The sequence below is a fragment of the Cucurbita pepo genome, chromosome LG14 (assembly GCF_002806865.2).
Source record: "Cucurbita pepo subsp. pepo cultivar mu-cu-16 chromosome LG14, ASM280686v2, whole genome shotgun sequence".
In the NCBI taxonomy this organism is placed as follows: domain Eukaryota; kingdom Viridiplantae; phylum Streptophyta; class Magnoliopsida; order Cucurbitales; family Cucurbitaceae; genus Cucurbita; species Cucurbita pepo.
The window spans coordinates 99697-114639 of NC_036651.1; the positions used below are offsets into that span (position 1 = coordinate 99697).

The following is a 14943-nucleotide window of genomic DNA, read 5'->3' on the forward strand; positions in this document are numbered from 1 at the left end:
TCTGTCTCAGTCACCACATTTATACTTTATTCATATACTACATGATATTGGTCGTACAAACACGTCCATTTGACTGGCCACTGATTACTGATTATCAAGTGAACGTCAAATGTTAGTTCTTACAGAAACTGGGATCCTAACGGAATGAACTCCATCCAGCCAAGTCAAGCTTCCAAAACAGTATCCGGTTGTTACTCTGTGATTAGAAGAGATAGTAACGGTGAAGGGGATGCTCTTCATCTTGTGGTTGAATTTTAGTATACGAGGCTTTACGGCTATGGTGATGCCGGGCGGGGCCTCAATGGCAGCCTTGTATGAGGAATTGATCGCACCCACATTTGTGACAGTTCTGGTGAGACTTACCGGGTGAGTAAGGCTGGGAATTGTTATGGATGGCACGTTTATATCCAAAATAGATGGTCGTCTTTTGGGGCAAGATATGGACCTCTTGGTAATCCCCGAGATGGCGGAGTTGTTATAGCCCTTCGCACAGAAATACTGAATATAATCTGCCATTCCCATGTCGTATACAAGACCAGGGTCCACTGCTTTATTGGGGTTCACTATTCCACCTCCAAAATCGAAAGGACGGGCAGACATCATTGGTTGTCCCTCCGCGAATATTACTGCGCCATATGGATCCGAACTCCAGGCTGCATATTATAGTTTATAACGTCAGTTGAAGGCGTGATATGTTAAATACGTCATAACATTTAAAAGTAGAGGCGCTAAATGGTGAAGTTCAGCTACCTGTTGTAACAATGGCTGACTTGATTGCGGCAGGGGACCAATGAGAGTGCAATGTTTTGAGAAGGGCAACAATGGCTGATACATGAGGAGTTGCCATGGATGTACCAGAAATGAAAGCATAAGAATTTCTGTCCTTTGGGTCAGACGGAGGAACAGCAGCTAAAATAGCAACGCCTGGAGCCGCAATATCTGGCTGTACTAATTGCAGGCTCATTCAACAAATTGTCTTTCTAATACCAGGAGACTGAAATGGAATTGTTACCTTCAGTATTGCTGGAGCAACTGAATTAGGTCCTCGAGATGAGAAGTAGGCCACAGTGGTGGACAATGGCTGACCAACACGTGTCGTTGAAGCACCAATCTTGACTTGGGGATTTCTATGGGGTAAGTAGCAAATAACAGTGAGATTGTAGGCGGCATCAGCAATCAGGATATAGTGAAAGGCGAATTACCTGGTGGAGCGGATATAGTTGAGTATCTGCATTCCAGTATCAAGGCTTATTTGAACGCATGGGAAGTTGTTTATGAACGGTTCGACCGCCTTGGTAGGATTCTTGGCAACAATGAGCCCCAACCCACCAACTTTTTTGACGGACGAGGAAGTATTGTGTGTGTCGTCATTAAAATCATCTGATGCAAAACACAGAACCACATTTCCAGCTGCCCATGTATCATTCAAGGATAGAGATTCGCAAGCACTGTTATGGTCTCACCATCTCGTTAACAACAATTTAGTAGAAAGTAATGATAAAGCATAGGATACCAGGAAATGATACACTAACCGTTCGTCATCCAGGTCAGAGACCTCAGGATACACTAAATTGTGGAACTTCGTCAATTTTCCGCTGAACATCCCTTGTCCCTACAACATTGATGGTCAATAAAAATAGCTAACCAGAACTAATTGCTGTTTTCATGATGAGGTTTGATAAGAATTACCATGGTAGTCCAGTTGTTTCCTAATGTAATCGCTACTAAGAATGAACGATCGACAGAACTTGCAGCGACTGTCAATAACCATGGTTCTATATTAGAGACAGAGTAAGCTGCTGGACCAGAATTTCCTGCTGCACCAACAACAACTATTCCCTTCGCCACAGCATGAAATGCGCCAATTGCAATCCCATTGCGCATGTCAACATCAGAGTATGAAGGAAAGGAAGGACCGAGGGACAGAGATAGTACATCTACACCATCATATATCGCTTGATCGATGGCCTTGAGAATGTCTATGTCTGCGCAGACTCCTCCATTCACTTGCCAACAGACTTTATACATAGCAATCCGAGAGTGGGGCGCGCCACCCCTTACCGTTCCAACAGCTAGCCCATGGTAACTAACATTGGGCACAAAGAAGCCACTAGCGACGGAAGAGACATGTGTGCCATGTCCTGATCTATCTCTTGGAGACCAGTAATCTTGGAACTTACTATTATTTAAGGGATGTCCATATGCAGCTTCCAGCCCCTTGACGAAATATCGGGCTCCAATTAGCTTTCTGCTACAAGCCTTGGCTGGACTGAAGAGCTCTCCTGACTCGCATATACCCTTCCACCTAGAGGGCACAGGCCCCAGACCCTCATCACAGAAAACTTCAGACTCGGGCCAGATTCCTGCCCGTGGTATCTGAGAGTTAGCTCGGGACCTCAGACTATAAAAGGAAGAAGGATTGAATCAGAGGAAAAACAGAAGTCTAACCTGTATCAAGGACACCAATGATGGCCCCACTCCCCATTCTTGATTTCCGTAGAAGAGAGTTTGGAAATCGTGGAGACAGTTGAAGGTAGTCCCAGCTCCTAGTTGTTTGTATCTTGTGAAGACGATTGGGTATGACTTCAACCACTGAAGGCAACTCTGCAATTCAAAAAAAGAAAAAAAATGTAAGAATTGCTTTGCTATGGAACACTTTCAACTTAAGGTGTACCATACAAGGATAAGAGTGGAGATCTAAAAGCCTCTCGACTGGGATGTTATGTTGTACTCAATTCACAATATGCAGTTCAATTTCCTCCCTTCTGTCATTCATCCGTAACTCCGAAGTCAGTGAAGGGTCTCGTTAACAAGAGACAACCAAACAGTTGAGTGCAGGGCAAGTATGAGGTAGTCGCGTGATGAGCAACATATGTTGCCAGGAATTCTAGTCTCAGTTCTCCATTATGTTACGATTATGGAATGTTTCTCACCCAATTGTATGTAGGTCGCGGATGAAAAACTATGCACAACAAATATTTAATGCATCAGCAACAGAAAATACCTGAGATCATTTGTGCTTGAGCCATGGTAAGCTTTGCTGCAAAACCAGAAAATCCATATTTGTAGCTATATACCAGGGAATCTACAGATCCTTCTTGGCTACGGAAGTAGGCAAAGATTAGTTCTGCTGGAGTATGTTCTAAAATATAATCTTGATATTTACTAAGTAAATAAATTGTTCATAGGTTATATTCATGTTCTACCTCCCAAGGACAGAGGCAAGAACTCCATGATGGGCCTTTACCAGCAGTTCTTCATTATCATGTGGTTTTTGGCCCATATAAACGATGTACACCTGTTGAGCAGAGAACAATTAAGCTAAAAGATCCGACGAGAGAGAAACAAAAAGTGATCGGATGATGAGAATCGAAAACTAACGTTGCTTTTGGCAGCCACACGAATGTGTAATGTACACAGATGATCGAGAGCTGTGAAAACGGAAATACAAACCAAGAAGATAGTAGTGCTGCTGCTCTTTCCATGTGCAAACGAACCCATTTTGGAGAGCTGCTGCTTGCAGATAAACCTGGCGTTGCCGCATTACCCATTTTATATCCCAAAGCAAAAGGGATTGGAGAATGAACAGTTGCCTCTCAGCTTAGTCAAATCACTTTTTATCCCATTGGTGAAATAAACAAATAAAATAGCAACCACACTTGTTTAGTGGGGAGAATGGCAAGCCGCTGTAGTACTGCCTCTGTGCCTGCGTACTCCTCCTTTCTCAACGTTTTGACACAAAGACTGTGTCCTTCAAGGAAGCCTCGGAATCAATTGTAATGGATGTTTCTCTGTTCAACTCCGTTATCGATTGCACTGTCAAATAAATGAGACTCATTCCCCTTTACCCACCCTATTACACTTGCACACCCAGGTCTATGACCTATACCCCCACTTTCTAACAATTCTCCTTCATAATAATGACATTTTCCCCCACTTGCTTTTTGGCCTCTGGTTTTTCTATTCATTCTCTTCTCCATTGGTCGCCATTTTTATAATCTGTTCATGGGCAATGCTCTCGTTTGGGAGACCGAAGCAGCAAAACATGAATATGAATGGGAGATAAAAGAGAACACTGCTGTACTTCTTTGTCAATGGACGACACATAAATTAGACAGCTTTTTGGGCACCGGACTTGAGACAGATCATTATTCATACCTTCATCATCCAGTCCTCAGACATAATGAATTACAAGCAGAGTCTTGGAAAATGGATTTTTAAGCGTCTCTAAGTGTCACAACACCTTCATGAACAAGAATCGATCTTTCATCTCACTTTGTAATAGATTGCATTAATCAAAGGAAAATCTGATCCAAAAAGAATAGAGCGCATTCAGCACAAGGACGGAATTACACTTGAAATCATTTGAAACAAATACCACGTCTTGTATAGACTAGTTACACCCAATTTTCATCTACCATCATCAAGTTTAGTTCGCGAGTCGGACAAGAGTCCACTCATGCAATTGCAGTAACTGTAAAATGGGTCGTCCCAATAATTAAGAAATTAGAATAGTAGGAAGTCTTAAGCAGCCAATCCATCCACCGAATGTCCCAGCTTTCCAGAACCATGGTCAGTGTTCTGTGCGTTTTCATTAAAATCCTTCTCTAACTAAGCCCTTGGATGGATCTGAATGGGAAAATTGGAAGAGAAAATCCATATAAGTTAGCTTTGCTAGAGACATCGAAGTCTGTATAACTGAAAAACACCAAATCCCAACTAAACTTACTTCCTTTAGTGATCATAGCTGCCATTTTCCTGGGAGAGGGAGCAAACATTCTCCTTTTTGTCATTACTGCTATCCGGTGCACTAACACTAATTTCTGGGCCAGAACAATGCTGAGAATTATATCCCTGCAAGAAATGCAAAATCTAGAACGCTAAGGAAAATAATTTTCATGTTTGAAAAATAAAAATAAAAGAAAGAAATACGTGTGTTTACAGGAAAACCATTTGTTTCTTAATTGGATTCTCTTTTAATAAAATTTTTAAAAAGGACTATAGAGAATTAAACAGAAAGCAAAACACAGCACAAAGCGTTTTCTTCAAACATCCAAGATGGGCATATCTCAACTAGTTCACACATTTTACACCTTTGTGATAAATGTCAGAAATTGGTCATTCCCAGACCTTAGTGTGAGTGTGTGTGTATTCCAGAAGTTCTGCTCATCAAAACTGGCAAAAGCAGTGGGTATAGAATTAGATTCATTCCCATTATGTGTTCAGACAACTAGGCTAGCATTTAAAATATGGGACTTAGGAACATCATATCATCATGGAGACAACTCAGTTAAAAGATGATATCAATGATGAGTAAGAAGATATTCAGCTCCAAGACTAAGAGATACACGATTATGCTGTTGGATACTCGTCGTATACATAGATAACAATCATAAGACTAAGTAAGACCACAACAACTGCGCGAAGATAAAATGACGATTAGGGACTCATTGCTTCATTCCCAACGGAAGCGGCACATTACATACCAAAGTTCTTTTCCATACTATGGTTAAGACATAAAATATCAATCAACATTGATAGAAGGGAACCACGTGCACAATAAAAATGACAACAAATACATTACCAATATGAAAAAAGGAATACTAATAATAACTTGCAACTTCTACAACAAACATGGAATACTTTTAACTCCTACGAGCAATCACTAGGAGTTTCTTGATTTTTCCATCTCTCGACATGATAGTCTATCACCGTCTATGTATGAAACTGAAACTTCAAAGTCTTCATCTCGACATTTAAATCTAAATAAACAAGCTGACTATAAGCACAAAATAGAAACAGAATGGATTACATCTATGTAAGAACCGACAGCCATCATTTCATGATTAAAAACAAAAAACTAGCTATGTCTGTACATGGAAACTGCACAACTCCAATCAACAAGTATGAAAATAATTCATCTTACTTTGTTCAATTGTTTTAGAGCTTCCTTTCCACGGATTTGTGGTGCATTGAAATGGAAGCGTTCTTCTGACCCCCAGAATTTGGTTTTCTTACTTGCGGAAGCAGTCATATCGGAAAGGCCATTCATTTCAGAACACTGCTTCCTCTTCTTCCTCCCATAGCTCCTCAACTTACCCTTCTTGTCCTTGACCTTCCATACATTCTTCCTTCTGAAAATCAGTTTGTCGGACTTCCACACGTCGCTGCTAGTATCTATGACCGTAACCTCGCTCTTCGAGTATCCTTGAAGTTCCTTCTCTCCCTTCTCATCCTCCACCTCTTCCTCTTCAACCATACTGCGCGCATTCTGAGCTTTATCCGAACCAGCATTGGCGCCGCCTTTCGAGCTATTATCAGAATTTGATGAGAGGATGTTGTCTTCTTTCTGGGCGCAACACAGATTCTTGTCATCCGCGTAGTCAGCATTAGTAAGAGAGGGAACGGAACAAATCTTGGGGTTCGACTGTTTCCTGGGGAGCTTTTTGCCGGAACATTTGGAACTCCGAGAGGCACCCGTCATGTTGAAGAGGTCAGAGAGGATGCCGGTAATGATACCGTATGAGGATGGGTTCCCATTTTCAATGGGAGAGTTGGAGGAGGAGGAATTGTCCCGGCGGTGGGAATTGGGATGAGAGTCAGAGTGGGGGTCGGGCAGAGCGGAATGGGGGCTAGAATGAGGAAGCGAAGAGGGGGAGGGATTGTCCAGGTTTTGGTTAGTGAGGAAGTGATCGAGGTCAAGATTGTCGGCGATCGGGAAACCCTTGTTGGAACGCAGGCGGTCCAGCCAATTGGGAGCAGCCTTCCCGGCCCGTACCGAACAAAGCATCGGGAATTACAGGTGAAAAGTAGAAGAAGGGGGAGAGGGGAAAGCAACCGAGGGTTTCAGATTGCTGGAGAAAACCAAAACCAATTAATTATCTGTACAGTATAATGGATACGAGACCAGGACACAGTGGAATGAGGAAGACACAGCGAGAGATGAGATAGAGAGAGAAAGATGCCACGCGGCTTTATCTGATTGCTTCTAAAGTTCATATTTATTAATGGGGCTTTGACATTATAAAAATTACATTTTTCAACGCGTCCTTAATAAAAATTTAATCCGGCAGAGGTGTGATGTATGTTGATGAACGAAATTTGAAATGTACAGTGAAGACACGCAGGCATCCAGGGAAGGGTAGTAACAAAGGAAGAAAATGGAAAAGAGGGAAACGCTCCAAGCATCGGCATCGGCATCGGCATCGGCATCAGGAAGGGAGAATGGTCTCAAAGCAGTGGACTCCATCCAACTCCGGCGCGAACCTGGGTTGGGCACTCCTTTTCCTATGGGGCTGCTCCTTAATTGTGCGTATTTGGTTATCTTTATTGGAGCTCACGGTCTCAGCGGCGCCCTCCGCCAGCTTGGTGGGCTGTCCATAGGATCCACTGCCGGAGCCGAAGAAAGAGATGATCTTCCTCATCCTTGCTCCTTTATGAATCAGACAATAAAATAAAACAATGATGAGAAACAGAGGCACAAGAAAGCTGTACGATGTTTAAGACTTGATGGAGGACCGGGGAAGAGGAGAAGCTCTTATAAGTAGAGGAGGAGGTAGAAGCTTCTAGGGAGGGCGACGTCTAGAAGCTTGGACTTGGACGACCCCTTCACTTTGACTCCACTGCATCAAACGTTCAATCACTCAATCGATTCTGGACACACGGCCCGGATTTAGCCTCCGGGGTGGACTGGATAAGAACAACTATGGTTGGAGTTACGTGGATTAGGAGTCGGAATACATTGGATTTACGTGTCGTGCTGCCCAATTCTCGAGTCCTCTCGATTCTCCATGATAGAGTCGTACACGCCTATCGAAGCTTCTCCCCTATCGAAGCTTCTCCCCTATCGCTTAGAGAGTAAATTACTGAATTTATCACAAATTTCGGATCATTCTTTTATTTCACTTTTTTTTTCTTTTTCAGTTGTGAAATTGAATTTGATTACCTTAAAAGTAGTTGGTTGGATGAGCCACAAGGTGCAACTAGGCCGCACCACGCTTAAGCCCACGGTGTCGGGCATTGGGCTTTTACATTTTCCACAAATTATATGGCAATATTATTAACATGATTCCATCATTTTCCCCTTCTGGGCTTCCTTGCTTTGTTCAAGCTCCACTTATAAATTTTCCATCGTACATGAAGGGCAAATAGACAACTATAAATACCCTAGTAAAAGAAAAAAGAAAAACACTAGAGACAATTGAGCGGAGAAAAATGAAGATGAACCCAAACATTCTCTAATGCAATTGAATAGTAGGATAAAAGAGCTTCCTAATCGAATAAACTGAAACCCATGTCGTCATCGCTCTCTTCCTTCGGCTCCTCCTGCACATTGGGATTGATTAAATGAACAATTAAAGGGAGGAAGATAGGCTAAGGAAACTAAATGGGAACAATATGATCGATTCTAAGTACAAACTACGCTCATCAATATTAAATGTGGGTTATGTGGGTATATGTGAATTATGAAGGTGACCCTTAAATGAATATCGACAGTAAACAGATAATGAGAGCTAGCAGAGGCAGAGCACCATGATGAAACAATTCTATCAAAACCACCGCTAAACTATGATAAAGCCCAGACATTAAAAAAAATCACCAACATACCTTCTTTTCCTCAACAGCAGGAGCAGCAGCAGAGGCGGAAGCACCACCGGCAGAAGCAGCAACAGACACGGGAGCCGCAGCGCCACCTCCACAGCCAACATTCAGAAGAAGGTCCCCAATATCCCTCTTCTCTGCCAATTTTGCAAACAGGCTGGGCCAGTATGATTCCACACAGAGCCCCGCAGCTGCTACTACAGCAGCAATCTTATCCGCCTAGACCCAACACTCAGATTAATCACGCATCAACCAATACAAAAAAGAAAAAAAAAAAAAAAAAAAAAACACAAAGAGAATCATTCGTACAGTGATTGCAATCCCATCGTCGTAAAGAGCTAGGGCGGCGTAGGCGCAGGCAAGCTCACTACTAGACATGGTTAGAGTAGCGTCTGGCATGCAATGAGGACCTAGGAATTTTAAAGAATGAAAAGTCAGAGGGGGCAGAAAACGATGGAGAAGAGAGAGAATTGGAAGATTGTGAAACGCAGAAGTTGGAGGAGCAGAGTAGAACAGAGCATACCAGGATAGCATTTGGAGGGAAATGCGTGTAAAGTGATCGATCCCATTGTCCTTGCTTGGTTGGGATTGTTGATATTAAATATGAAGAGAAATAATAATGAAGTGGGGGAAGGTGGAATCTTTTTCCAGGACTGGAAATTGTGATATAATGGGAGTGGTCCACAGAATATGAGTCTACCACCGGCAACTGCAGATGAGAACCAACCCCTCTTTCTTTTTCTGCTTAACCATTTTCAGCAACACTGGACTGGACTCCACTGGACTCGACTGAAGCCTATGCCTATTGCCTGACACTCACTCACCCCAACCCTTTTGCGCTTTTACCTTTGCATTCCCATTCGAACTTCTTCCTCTGCAAAACCTCCTTTCCCCTTCTTTTGTTAATTAAATTAATCATCCCCACCTTTGCTTAAATTACCTACTAATATTCGTCTTTTTACTTGCTATTTAATGTATTTTTTTTTTTTTTTTTTAATATTTAGTTTAGTAATGTATTATAATAGGATAAGTGTGAAAAATTGAATAATTTGTGTTAAAACATTGGAAATGAGTAGAATATGTGAAGAGGAAATGATAATGTTTGGCAGTTTGGTAATAAACAAATCCCGATAACAAACATGTGCACTCCTAACTCATGTTGTCCCCAAGTTTTATTAACCCCACATCCTGAATTTTATTTCTCATACACTATATTTCCTCTACCACAGTTTCATGCTTTCCCATTTATTTTAGAAAAACATATAAAATTTCAATATAAATTTGTGTCCTATCCGGCAACCCCCCGACCACAACCTTGTTGACTTAGATGGATGGGATCCGGACTACTGACACACCCTTCTCTTCAAATCTTTTCCCTTTCATAAAATTATTCATTTGCTACCCCATTTTCTCCTCCAATTAATTCCCTAAAAATATTGTATATGGAAAGCAAATAACACTTTTTAAATTCATGTTTATCCAAGAGAAAATGCATAGTCAAAACTGTGAAACAAAATATTTTTCCTTTTAAATAAAATCTCATTTTAGAAAAAGTAATATTAAACTTCTTTTTTCCTTCATATTTATAATCTAATAGGAGTTTATGGAATCTAAATATAAATTCGACATGAAAGATTTATCTTCAATCAAATGAAACTTAACAAGACAACAATTTTATCCAAAAAGAAACACTTATCTTTAAAATACATCTTATTTTTTTATTTGTAAAGAATGTTTAAGACTTTTATTTGTTTGGTACTATAGCCTTATTTAGTTTATAAGTGAAATTTAGAATTTGTGTTCAATTGCATATCAAATATACACTTTTATTAGACTACCTTATATTGTGGAATAGATTTATGGTAGAAAAGTGATATTATTTAATTTAGTATGTAATTAGTCATAAATTTGTTTTCCTCATATTTGAATGCCTATTTGTGATTGGCCAAAATTCATTCATTTATTTGTTTCTTATCTATTTTTAGAAATGTGATCAAATCTGAGCTAAATTAAATTAAATTTAGATTTTGCTCAAAAATTCAAATGTTTCAGTAAATAAGTTGAGAAAATAAATACAACTAAAAAAAATCATGTATAGCACTGCTAAGTTTAGGATTTAAAACTTGGATTAGATATTTGACGTCCTTGACCTTCCCTTCCATCACTCTAATTTGATGTGAACATGATATCAAAAATTATTCTCATAAAACGAGTTTTTTTTAACATATTTTTATCTCAAATCACATATTTAAAAAAAAAAAAACTTATTAATAAAGATAATATAATTATATATTTCAAGAATGTATGTGATTTAAATGTGATATGAATTCTTTTTATCAAATTTGTTAAAGGGACGTAATTAAAAGAGAAAGCGTTAGTATATATTTTTTTAGAAATCAAGGAAAAAAAAAAAAAAAGTGAATCGAGGGAAAGAAAAGAAATAAAGAGGGGAATGCATGATGCATGGTGATTGTTGATTGATGCATGGGTAATGGGAGGCCCATGGGCATTTTGGGAATTAAGAAAAGTTTGGTGTCCCTGAAATATGTTGAGAGGAAGGGGAAGGGGGCGTACCAAAAATTTCATCTCATCGGTCATTTCTGGGATGCTGTGTGAAAGGAGGCCCCAAGAGATAGTCCACCGCAATCCGACGATCTGAGCAATCAACGTACACACTCCTCCTTCCCTCTTTCTTTCTTTCTCTATTTCTACACTAATTACCAAACACGAAAACTCACACTTCGCTTCTCTCTCTTTCTCTCGCTCTCCACCTTTTTGTTAATTCGCACACAGGGTTTTTCGTTTTCGTTTCGATCCTCTTCAATTTCGCCTCTCTTCTCTTGCTTCTTCTACTCCACGATCTCCTCCTGGGTTTCGCCGTTTTCCAATGGAAATGTATTAGATAAGCCCTCTCCCCCCATCAGGTAACACCCTACCTCTTCTTTGACCGCTCTTTTTATTCCTGTTCTTATTATTAATATTCTTTTCCCGATTTCTCTTGCTTTTTTCTACCCCGACGGATATCTCGATCATACCCTTCTTCTTTTTTTTTTGTTTTGTTTTTGTTTTTGTTTTTATTTTTCCAGAATAAGATTGTGAAAGAACGATCTTGTTGCACAAACCTCTTTCCCATCATGGCGGTTGCTGAGAATGTTGGACCCAAAATCGGCTCTCCAAGTCAAAGTTTTGAAAACACCATGGTTTCCTCCGATTCTAATGATCCTAAGGATGTTCAAAATCAGAAGCCTAAGAACGATTCTACGGTTTCGATTAATGCAGAACCCGACTTTCATCCCAACGGAATCGATCAGAATACACAGAAGAAGGCGGCACACCTCCAGGAGAGAGCGGCTGCCGCAACTTCTTTTGCACTTCCTTCGCCCAATTTCAAGGCCCAAATGGGTCAGATGCAGAACGGGTTTGAAACTAATGCCCAGTCGCTAATGGTGAAGTCTGCTGCTGGTTATGGGATGAATCAGAGGCCTAATGGAGTGATAAACGGAGCCGATGGAGGGGAAAACTTTAAGAGGGATATGAGGGATCTGGAGGACTTACTATCCAAATTGAATCCCATGGCTGAGGAATTTGTTCCTCCTTCGCTAGCCAAAAATTTTTCTGGTTACTTCGGCGGTGCTGCCCTTGGGTATACGAACGACTTTCTATTGCAAGCTAATTCTCTCAACAACGAAGGGAATAATAATCGAAGGGTATGTGGGGTTTTTTGTTCTGTTTAAAGATCTGGGAAGCTTATTTAGACTATTGTTAAGCCTTAAATAATCCGCACTTTGATTTCTGGAGAACAAAACCACTCAGACTAAACATGCCTGCTACGAGATGTTCATTTCTAAGTGCTATGATGTTGCTAGCGAGAGTTGTATTATTTGATTGCACGTTTTAGTACTAGAGATTGTACAGAATTCTATTCTATTTCCTTTGTTTATGTTGAATGAATCTCATATTGATTTTGTATTTTCTTTTGTTTCTCTATTCTTTTTGGTAGAAGAAGAATGGTTTTAGTCAAGGAAGACGGAAGACGAATAATAAGATGAATGCAGTGAAGCGAGATGAGATGACCCGAAGGACAGTGTATGTATCAGACATTGATCAGCAGGTAAGAGCCCTCCATCCCCCAAACTCTACTGCTTATGTGCCTTGCCATGTCCTTTTTACCTATTCATTTTTGGATGGTGGAAATGCATTGTAGGTGACTGAAGAGCTACTTGCTACCGTCTTTGCTAACTGTGGAGAGGTGACTCGTTATTCTCCTTTTTCCATTTGATATGATTTTTGGCATTTTACTGCTAGCTTAATGTTTGTCTTCTTCATTAGGTTGTTGACTGTCGTATCTGTGGTGATCCCAACTCCATTCTTCATTTTGCCTTCATTGAGTTCACTGATGAAGGTGTAATCCCAAGTTCAGTTTATTCATAGATACATTTCCTACTTGTGCTATCATATCTGATTTGCTTCATGTTACCAGAGGGTGCAAGGGCTTCCTTGAATCTTTCAGGGACAGTGCTTGGTTTTTATCCAGTCAGAGTGCTGCCCTCAAAAACTGCAATAGCACCTGTCAATCCTGAATTTTTACCCAGGGTAATTATCAGCCATCAATGTCATTCATCTAAATTTTACTACATTTTAACTTGTTAGCTATGCTATCAACTCTTTACAATTTATTCCACTTATTTTCTTGAAATTGGCTTTCTTGTGTTCTATTGTTTCTAGTCGGACGACGAACGTGAGATGTGCTCAAGAACTATCTATTGTACAAATATTGACAAGAAGGTATGTTCGGAAGTGAAAAATCTCTGAATGTAATTGAGAACTGTGTTTTTGGAAGAGTAGAAGTTGAAAGAACTTCAATATATTTTATTGCTATATTTGTTGTTTTCATGGTATGTAGGTTACTCAAGCAGAGGTCAAGCTGTTCTTTGAATCACTATGTGGAGAGGTCTGCACTTTCTCGTATAACAGATGTTGTATTTTTTAAGACTTTGATGTGATTCTGCTTACAGTGCTTTATGTTCTCTGGTTGTGAATTAATCTACGTCATCTGTTAACCCTATGTAGGTTCAGCGCCTTAGGCTACTTGGAGATTATCATCATTCCACTCGTATAGCATTTGTTGAGTTTACAATGGTAATCTTGTTCTCTTCTGTTGATATTTTTGCTTTTTGTTTTTTTATAACCTTTCATCCTACCATGTTTATAACTTTCCTCTTTTTTTTTTTTTTGGGTGTGTGTGTGTGGTGGGTTTGGTCAAATATTTCTGTTGTGTTTCTTGTTCTTACCATTCACCAATTCATCTTCGGTTTTGTGGCAATACAGTGGTATATAATGCATGTAGACTTAATAATGGATGTGGTTTGCCTTACCAACCAGTCTATTGTGGTTCTTGTGTATACCATTCGCCAATACATCTTTGGTCTGGTGGTGTACAGAATGCATTTAGAGTACCTGCTTCACTTATTTTATCTATCACTGCTGTCTCGCACTGTCAAATATTGTTGCAATGCATGTTTGGTCTTTTGAAATCATTTGATATGTGATCCTTTTCATTTGAATAATTTTAGTGTTTCACGTTTTTGATCAACACCGGATTAGCTATGCCCTAAAAGTATTTCTAGAAAACAGTGGTGTTTATGCAGTCACATGAATGTTATGTTGGCTGTAACCTACCCATAGCTTTGCATGAAAGTGTGGATTTGATACTAATTTGCAGGCTGAGAGTGCAATTGCTGCTCTTAATTGCAGTGGAGTGGTGTTGGGTTCCCTGCCAATAAGGTTATATTAGCTCATTCTTGTTGGGTATTTTGAAAAATGCATGTGTTTTTGTTCTGAAGAATATAACCATTCTGATTCTCATGGGTTTGTTTTCAGGGTGAGCCCATCAAAGACCCCAGTTCGTCCTCGCTCTCCTCGTGCCCAGCTGAACTGAATGCTCCCTGCATCTGTTCCATGTCGGTCTGGTGCTCAATAGATATATTTATATATATTGCATATATATATATATATATATATATATATATTATGGTTATAGAGATATGTTCAGAAGGGATTGTTGCCTTTAGTGATGCATGGATCCTCTGCAGTGGAGTTGGTACCTTTTGGTACCTTGAACTAGAAGGTGCTATTGGTGAATGAGATATTTGTTTAGGTTTTTTATAGAGTGGATGGCATTTTGAGGCTCTTAATCGATTATCTCTGATGATGTTATGATGGATGGATGGATGGATTCTGTAGGGTTGATCCCTGGGAACACTTAGCACTTGCTTTCAATGTTTCTAACTGGAAACTCTTAATCAACTCTCCGCTCTTTAGTCTCTTCTGTTGCGTGAGTCT

At 40.0% G+C, this 14943-nt stretch overlaps 4 protein-coding genes across 7 annotated transcripts; 1 reads left to right on the forward strand and 3 right to left on the reverse strand.

The window, feature by feature from the left end:
- Positions 1-6: 6 nt before the first annotated feature.
- On the reverse strand, positions 7-3605 carry LOC111809605 (subtilisin-like protease SBT3.9). Its single transcript, XM_023695944.1, has 10 exons — positions 3382-3605; positions 3207-3298; positions 3005-3102; positions 2449-2604; positions 1690-2363; positions 1533-1612; positions 1203-1448; positions 1013-1127; positions 751-943; positions 7-653 (listed from the first exon to the last, which is right to left on the reverse strand). The coding sequence occupies exons 1-10, from the start codon at positions 3499-3501 to the stop codon at positions 106-108; spliced, it is 2322 nt and encodes a 773-aa protein (XP_023551712.1). The 5' UTR covers positions 3502-3605; the 3' UTR covers positions 7-105.
- A 703-nt stretch (positions 3606-4308) lies between these two features.
- Positions 4309-6932, reverse strand: LOC111809606. Of its 3 annotated transcripts, XM_023695945.1 has the most exons (3): positions 5927-6932; positions 4728-4854; positions 4309-4630 (listed from the first exon to the last, which is right to left on the reverse strand). In XM_023695945.1, the coding sequence occupies exons 1-2, from the start codon at positions 6788-6790 to the stop codon at positions 4735-4737; spliced, it is 984 nt and encodes a 327-aa protein (XP_023551713.1). In that variant the 5' UTR covers positions 6791-6932; the 3' UTR covers positions 4309-4630; positions 4728-4734. The 3 variants fall into 3 exon arrangements, with proteins under 3 accessions (XP_023551713.1, XP_023551714.1, XP_023551715.1); XM_023695946.1 differs by lacking the exons at positions 4309-4630; positions 4728-4854 and adding an exon at positions 5070-5175; XM_023695947.1 differs by lacking the exons at positions 4309-4630; positions 4728-4854 and adding an exon at positions 5567-5762.
- A 122-nt stretch (positions 6933-7054) lies between these two features.
- On the reverse strand, positions 7055-9351 carry LOC111809608 (60S acidic ribosomal protein P1). Its single transcript, XM_023695950.1, has 4 exons — positions 9125-9351; positions 8911-9011; positions 8608-8820; positions 7055-8325 (listed from the first exon to the last, which is right to left on the reverse strand). The coding sequence occupies exons 1-4, from the start codon at positions 9168-9170 to the stop codon at positions 8272-8274; spliced, it is 414 nt and encodes a 137-aa protein (XP_023551718.1). The 5' UTR covers positions 9171-9351; the 3' UTR covers positions 7055-8271.
- Positions 9352-11156: 1805 nt separating this feature from the next.
- Positions 11157-14926, forward strand: LOC111810155 (polyadenylate-binding protein-interacting protein 12). Of its 2 annotated transcripts, XM_023696754.1 has the most exons (12): positions 11157-11269; positions 11395-11525; positions 11688-12308; positions 12602-12712; positions 12806-12850; positions 12931-13003; positions 13082-13194; positions 13327-13386; positions 13505-13552; positions 13672-13740; positions 14324-14385; positions 14482-14926. In XM_023696754.1, the coding sequence occupies exons 3-12, from the start codon at positions 11736-11738 to the stop codon at positions 14537-14539; spliced, it is 1212 nt and encodes a 403-aa protein (XP_023552522.1). In that variant the 5' UTR covers positions 11157-11269; positions 11395-11525; positions 11688-11735; the 3' UTR covers positions 14540-14926. The 2 variants fall into 2 exon arrangements, with proteins under 2 accessions (XP_023552522.1, XP_023552523.1); XM_023696755.1 differs by having other exon boundaries at positions 11167-11525.
- Positions 14927-14943: the final 17 nt, after the last annotated feature.

What these genes read in the sequence shown, in the direction of transcription:
- LOC111809605 (XM_023695944.1), bottom strand. Translation starts at nt 3,501, where the DNA reads ATGGGTTCGTTTGCACATGGAAAGAGCAGCAGCACTACTATCTTCTTG. An exon ending in GTGTGGCTGCCAAAAGCAAC is followed by an intron (nt 3,299 to 3,381) that starts GTTAGTTTTCGA and finishes TCTGCTCAACAG; the next exon opens with GTGTACATCGTTTATATGGG. An exon ending in CTTGCCTCTGTCCTTGGGAG is followed by an intron (nt 3,103 to 3,206) that starts GTAGAACATGAA and finishes CTACTTCCGTAG; the next exon opens with CCAAGAAGGATCTGTAGATT.
- LOC111809606 (XM_023695945.1), bottom strand. Translation starts at nt 6,790, where the DNA reads ATGCTTTGTTCGGTACGGGCCGGGAAGGCTGCTCCCAATTGGCTGGAC. An exon ending in CTCTAAAACAATTGAACAAA is followed by an intron (nt 4,855 to 5,926) that starts GTAAGATGAATT and finishes CATTTCTTGCAG; the next exon opens with GGATATAATTCTCAGCATTG.
- LOC111809608 (XM_023695950.1), bottom strand. Translation starts at nt 9,170, where the DNA reads ATGGGATCGATCACTTTACACGCATTTCCCTCCAAATGCTATCCTG. An exon ending in TCCCTCCAAATGCTATCCTG is followed by an intron (nt 9,012 to 9,124) that starts GTATGCTCTGTT and finishes TAAAATTCCTAG; the next exon opens with GTCCTCATTGCATGCCAGAC. An exon ending in ACGATGGGATTGCAATCACT is followed by an intron (nt 8,821 to 8,910) that starts GTACGAATGATT and finishes TGTTGGGTCTAG; the next exon opens with GCGGATAAGATTGCTGCTGT.
- LOC111810155 (XM_023696754.1), top strand. Translation starts at nt 11,736, where the DNA reads ATGGCGGTTGCTGAGAATGTTGGACCCAAAATCGGCTCTCCAAGTCAA. An exon ending in TCTTTGCTAACTGTGGAGAG is followed by an intron (nt 12,851 to 12,930) that starts GTGACTCGTTAT and finishes CTTCTTCATTAG; the next exon opens with GTTGTTGACTGTCGTATCTG. An exon ending in TTGAATCACTATGTGGAGAG is followed by an intron (nt 13,553 to 13,671) that starts GTCTGCACTTTC and finishes AACCCTATGTAG; the next exon opens with GTTCAGCGCCTTAGGCTACT.